The following is a 5,399-nucleotide window of genomic DNA, read 5'->3' on the forward strand; positions in this document are numbered from 1 at the left end:
TAGAGCCAAACGGTTAGAAGATACCTCAAGGCTCAGGTAGTTTAAACCCCTGCAAAGATGAAAGATGTGTTCTGTATAAACCATTCGAGACAGATGGGCATCCAGCCTCCTTTGGAAAAGCTCTAGCGAAGCACCTTCCACAGCTTCCTGAGTCATCCGTTCCATTTTCCTCCTGTTCTTCCTGTTAGGAAGTTTTTCCGGAGATTTCATTGAAATCTGCTATGCTGTAACTGAACCCATTGACTCTTGTCCTCCTTTCAGTGGAAAAAGAGAATAATTTTTCTCCATCCTTTTTTATGGCTTCCTGTCACAGGGCAACCCAGGTTTCTTCCCCCTTGTCCCTGCGCCCTGTGCTTGAACAGGCAAAAGAAAGGGTCTCAGAACCTTCTTGCAGGTGCTTCATCCGTGTTTCTTTATTTACAGTGCCTGTACACTCCCAATTCCCCCACAACACCAGTGCCCGCCCAACCCCTCACTGGGTCCTCTGGCCTTTGGGGCTTGTGTCAGCCAGAAGGGATAGAGCCACAACCCATCTATCTTCCTGCCTGGCATCACACTAGCACCTCACGGTGAGCTGGGTGTCCACAATGACCCCTAAATTCCTTTCAGAAGCCCTGCGTTCCATAATACAATGCCTTAGTCTGTGGGTCGGCCTGCGTACCCTGATCGGAGAGGATAACTTTGCATTTGACTGTATTAAAACATTTTATATGCATGAACCCAGCTCACCAAAGGCTCCAGATCAACCCATATGCCTGCCCTGGCCACCTCATTGTAACCACTCTGCCAATCTTTGGGTTGTCCACAAATTTGATCTGCAATGATTTCCTATTTGCTTCCAGGTAATTGATGAAAATATTGAATAGCATCGGGCCTAGAAATGATCTCTGCACAACCTCATTAGAAACGCCCCCTGCCCCTCCACTGACCATGGCCCTTTGACAACAGCTTTCCGAGATCTGTCAGTTAGGCAGTTTTTAGTCCATTTTACATACGCTCTACTGATATTATACTGTTCATTTTTTATCTGAATGTTGTCGCCCAGTAAATCAAATGCTTTAGAGAAATCAAACTTTATGCAATTGAGTGGCCCCTTTGATCAACCAAACCGCTACTCTTATTAAGGGATAAACGTGTTAATCAACTCTGTTGTTTTTTGGCATTAATTAAATTCTGAGACTATTTTAACCAATCCCAGACCAGCTTTTCCATTGCTTCCTAATCTTGTCAAATCTTTTTTTAAAACTTTCCCTTTCTTTTTGATGTTTAACACAGAACTGCCCTGTATTTGTCTCTCTTTTTTTACTCTGCTGCTGCCTGATCATTTATTTCTGGTTCCGAATGAGATTTGTGATGGATCGGTCAGTTCGTAACCCTGGTGTTCGTATCTCTAAGGTTCTACTATAGATGCTCTTATGCTCCCTCCTTGACTGCTAATGGACTGGAAAGTATTTTCTCACCTCATGTGATATGAGTCCCTCATACTGCTTCTTTCCAAATGTAGAACAAATATATTTACTGAAGAAATCTACGTTTTTTGCAAAATTAACATGTTTACTTTCTCCCTCTAGGAATTGGCCTAAACCTTTTCGAGGATTTCTTTTGTTCTTAATATACTGAACAACCTCCTTTGTGATCCTGAGACCTGCCACACATGGATTTTTCCCTCATGTCTTTAATGTCCATGACCAATATTCACAACTTCAATTTTGTATTATTTAATATTTATTTCTCTTTTTTCCATGTGTTATATATTTCTCTTCTTCCCTCCACCCCTGCAAAAAATGTCTTTGCTTTGTCACTGAACCAGGTGTTTATACAAAGCTGTCCACTTCTTTGACTATGGAATTGTGACTTTCTAGCTATCTAAAAAATGCTTCTTATAGAATTCCAATTTTCCCTCCCAAGTTTTCTGTCTAATTTTTTCCGATATTTTGCCTTAGCTTTGAGGAACTAGCTCTTGTGAAACACTAAGTATCTACAGTTATTACTGGTTGGGAATAGTTCTCTGTTTGACCATTTGAATGTAATCAGCTCCATTTTTTAATTTTCCTCTCCTCTATCACACACCTGTTTCTTTGTCTCTCCAGCCAGGAATATTTACTGCGACCATCATCCGAGACCCTGGGCACATACAGAAATTCCAGTGATTGTCCAGTATATGCAGGAGACACCATTCTGCCTCAGAGTTGGACACTTTCTCCCCTACTCCATGTCAGCTTCCAACACAACTCACTTCACCAACCCCTCCACCTTCATCCTACTGGGCATTCCTGGCCTGGAGGCAGCCCATGTCTGGCTCTCCATTCCTTTCTGCACTGTGTACACCATAGCCATCTTGGGGAACTTCACCATCCTGCTAACAGTGAAGAGGGAGCCAAGACTCCATAGGCCCATGTACTATTTCCTCTGCATGCTGGCTGTCACCGACCTGGTCTTGTCTACGTCCATCCTGCCCAAAATGCTGAGCATCTTCTGGTTGAATTCCAGGGAGATCAATTTCAGTGCCTGCCTCACCCAGCTGTACTTCATTCACTGCTTCTCAGTGATGGAGTCTGGGATCTTTGTGGCCATGGCTTTTGATCGCTACGTGGCCATCTGTCATCCCCTGAGACATTTCACCATCCTGAGAAACTCTGTGGTGGCCAAGATAGGCCTGGCCGTGGTGCTGCGTGGAGGCATGCTTGTACTGCCCTTTCTCCTCCTGGCGAGGCAGTGGCCATATTGCAGAACCAACATCATCCCTCACTCGTACTGCGAGCACATGGTCATGGTGAAACTGGCATGCGCAGACATCCGCATCAGCAGTTACTACGGACTCTTTGTGTTATTCTTTCTGACCAGTGTGGATGTGTTTTTTATCGCCATGTCCTATATCCAGATCCTCTGGGCCATCTTCAGCCTCCCCACAAAGGACGCTCGGATCAAGACTTTGGGGACCTGCAGCTCCCACCTCGGTGTCATTTTAGTCTTTTACATCCCGGTTCTCTTCTCCTTACTCACACACCGGTTTGGGCATAATGTGCCCCTTCATTTCCATATTCTCATGGCCAATGTGTACCTCCTGGTGCCCCCCATGCTGAACCCCATCATCTACGGGGTGAGGACCAAAGAGATTCAGGACAGGTTTCTCCATCTCTTTACTCATAAGGGGATTTAAATGTTTTCTGCTGGTGCTCTGGATCTCAGAAAAAGCTGTCTGTGGAGCTGGCTGGTAACACGGTGCTGGGCCCTCTTCCCCGAGTCACTTCTTAGACGGTCAAAAAGATATTAAATCCTTTCCTGCTCTTACTGTGCTGTGTCAATGTGATAAACAGGGGAATTGCTCTGTGTTCAACTCCTTAACCCATCGGGATGCCATCTTTCTCATTTCTGTTAAATGGACCCCTGAAGCTCTGCCCTCCGCCCAATTCCTTCCTCCAATGCCCAGTCCATGCTCCACATGTCACCTCAAGCCTCCAACCATTTCTGTGCTTTACCCCAAAAGGCCCCGCCCCTCTTGTTCACTCCTCTCCGTCTCTTCCACCCTCACTCACCGAATCACCTCCCTCTCCCACCACCTCAGTGGGGCTCCATAGGATCCGGGGGTGGGACTGGAGCTGCTGCAGCCTTAGAAAGAGCCTGCAGTGAGTACAGTGAGGACACAGTGTCTGGCCGACATGCCACTTAGGAGCAGAGAGGGAAGCCAGGGTGAGATTATGCATCGTACAGGTTGTGGGCCCTACAGCTCATATACAAAATTCTGAGGGTATAGACCATTGTATGACTTATTTCTTTAGCTTCTGGCTCCCTTTTGTTCCTCCTGCAATGGGGATGGGCTGGGAGCTGTTTTCCCTGAGCCAGGCCTTGCGGACAGGGCAAGGGATCAGCTTTGAAGCTAGGTGGACAGCTTTGAAGCAACAGCGGAGAGAGGCAGAAGGATCAGCCCCTGTTTTATCTGGGAAGCTGGGATGCTGGACAGAGGCTGGGGTGGCTGCAGTAGCTCACATGGAGGGAAATAAACCACATACCTGCCATTAGCTGGGTATTTACAAAAATACACGGCACCTTATCTGTAAAGGTTATGATCTACTGAATATATTCATCCCAGTTGTATGCATGCATCATTTTTCTATTTGAAGTTATGAATACTGGCCATGTACTTGTTTACTTTTAAGTAGTCTCAGTGAAGCAGTTGGTTAGCTTCCTGAGAAAAGACTATTCTCAGTAAGTGCCCAATGAAGAAACACATAAGCTCACGAAGAAGTGGGAAACGCCAATCCACATCTGAGCTTTCCCAGGAATGTGGCCTGGCTAGTAAGGAACTGAGTCAGGCATGGACATGTGATGTGTCCATGTGACTCCAAAGCTCGATCTTGGAGATGATTTCTGGATATGAGAGAGGAAGGGGTTTCCACACACAAGAGAAAGTCCATTTAAGCCCCTGGGAGACCCCTCTATTTGGTGTTCAGCTTGCTGACGAGGTAGGCTCTCCACCCCAAAGGATAACTGAAAGAAACTGGAACAAATGACAGTAACCATGCGGGTGTGAGTGATTGCTGGACCCAGACTAGAAGGAGGCTAGTCTGTAAAATAATCTTATTGGAACATCTCTGAGGTTTAGATTTAATCTGTAATCACTTTCTAAGCCCTGGTCTACACTAGGACTTTAGGTCGAATTTAGCAACGTTAAATCGATTTAAACCTGCAACCGTCCACACAGTGAAGCCCTTTATTTCGACTTAAAGGGCTCTTAAAATCGATTTCCTTACTCCACCCCTGACAAGTGGATTAGCGCTTAAATCGACGTTCCCAGGTCGAATTTGGGGTACTGTGGACACAATTCGATGTTATTGGCCTCCGGGAGCTATCCCAGAGTGCTCCATTCTGACCGCTCTGGACAGCACTCTCAACTCAGATGCACTGGCCAGGTAGACAGGAAAAGAACCGCAAACTTTTGAATCTCATTTCCTGTTTGGCCAGCGTGGCAAGCTGCAGGTGACCATGCAGAGCTCATCAGCACAGGTGACCATGATGGAGTCCCAGAATCGCAAAAGAGCTCCAGCATGGACCGAACGGGAGGTACGGGATCTGATCGCTGTTTGGGGACAGGAATCCGTGCTATCAGAACTCCGTTCCAGTTTTCGAAACGCCAAAACGTTTGTGAAAATCTCCCAGGGCATGAAGGACAGAGGCCATAACAGGGACCCGAAGCAGTGCCGCGTGAAACTGAAGGAGCTGAGGCAAGCCTACCAGAAAACCAGAGAGGCGAACAGCCGCTCTGGGTCAGAGCCCCAAACATGCCGCTTCTATGATGAGCTGCATGCCATTTTAGGGGGTTCAGCCACCACTACCCCAGCCGTGTTGTTTGACTCCTTCAATGGAGATGGAGGCAATACGGAAGCAGGTTTTGGGGACGA

General features: G+C 46.7%; 1 protein-coding gene across 1 annotated transcript; it reads left to right on the forward strand.

Annotated features, from left to right (window-relative positions):
• The first annotated feature begins 2,161 nt into the window (after positions 1-2,161).
• Positions 2,162-3,160, forward strand: LOC140914219 (olfactory receptor 52J3-like). The gene has a single exon (XM_073351589.1). The coding sequence runs from the start codon at positions 2,162-2,164 to the stop codon at positions 3,158-3,160; it is 999 nt and encodes a 332-aa protein (XP_073207690.1).
• Positions 3,161-5,399: the final 2,239 nt, after the last annotated feature.

This window comes from Lepidochelys kempii, chromosome 1 (genome assembly GCF_965140265.1).
Source record: "Lepidochelys kempii isolate rLepKem1 chromosome 1, rLepKem1.hap2, whole genome shotgun sequence".
In the NCBI taxonomy this organism is placed as follows: Eukaryota; Metazoa; Chordata; order Testudines; family Cheloniidae; genus Lepidochelys; species Lepidochelys kempii.

Bases quoted from the DNA above. Each gene is read 5' to 3' on its own strand.
- LOC140914219 (XM_073351589.1), top strand. From the start codon at position 2,162: ATGCAGGAGACACCATTCTGCCTCAGAGTTGGACACTTTCTCCCCTAC.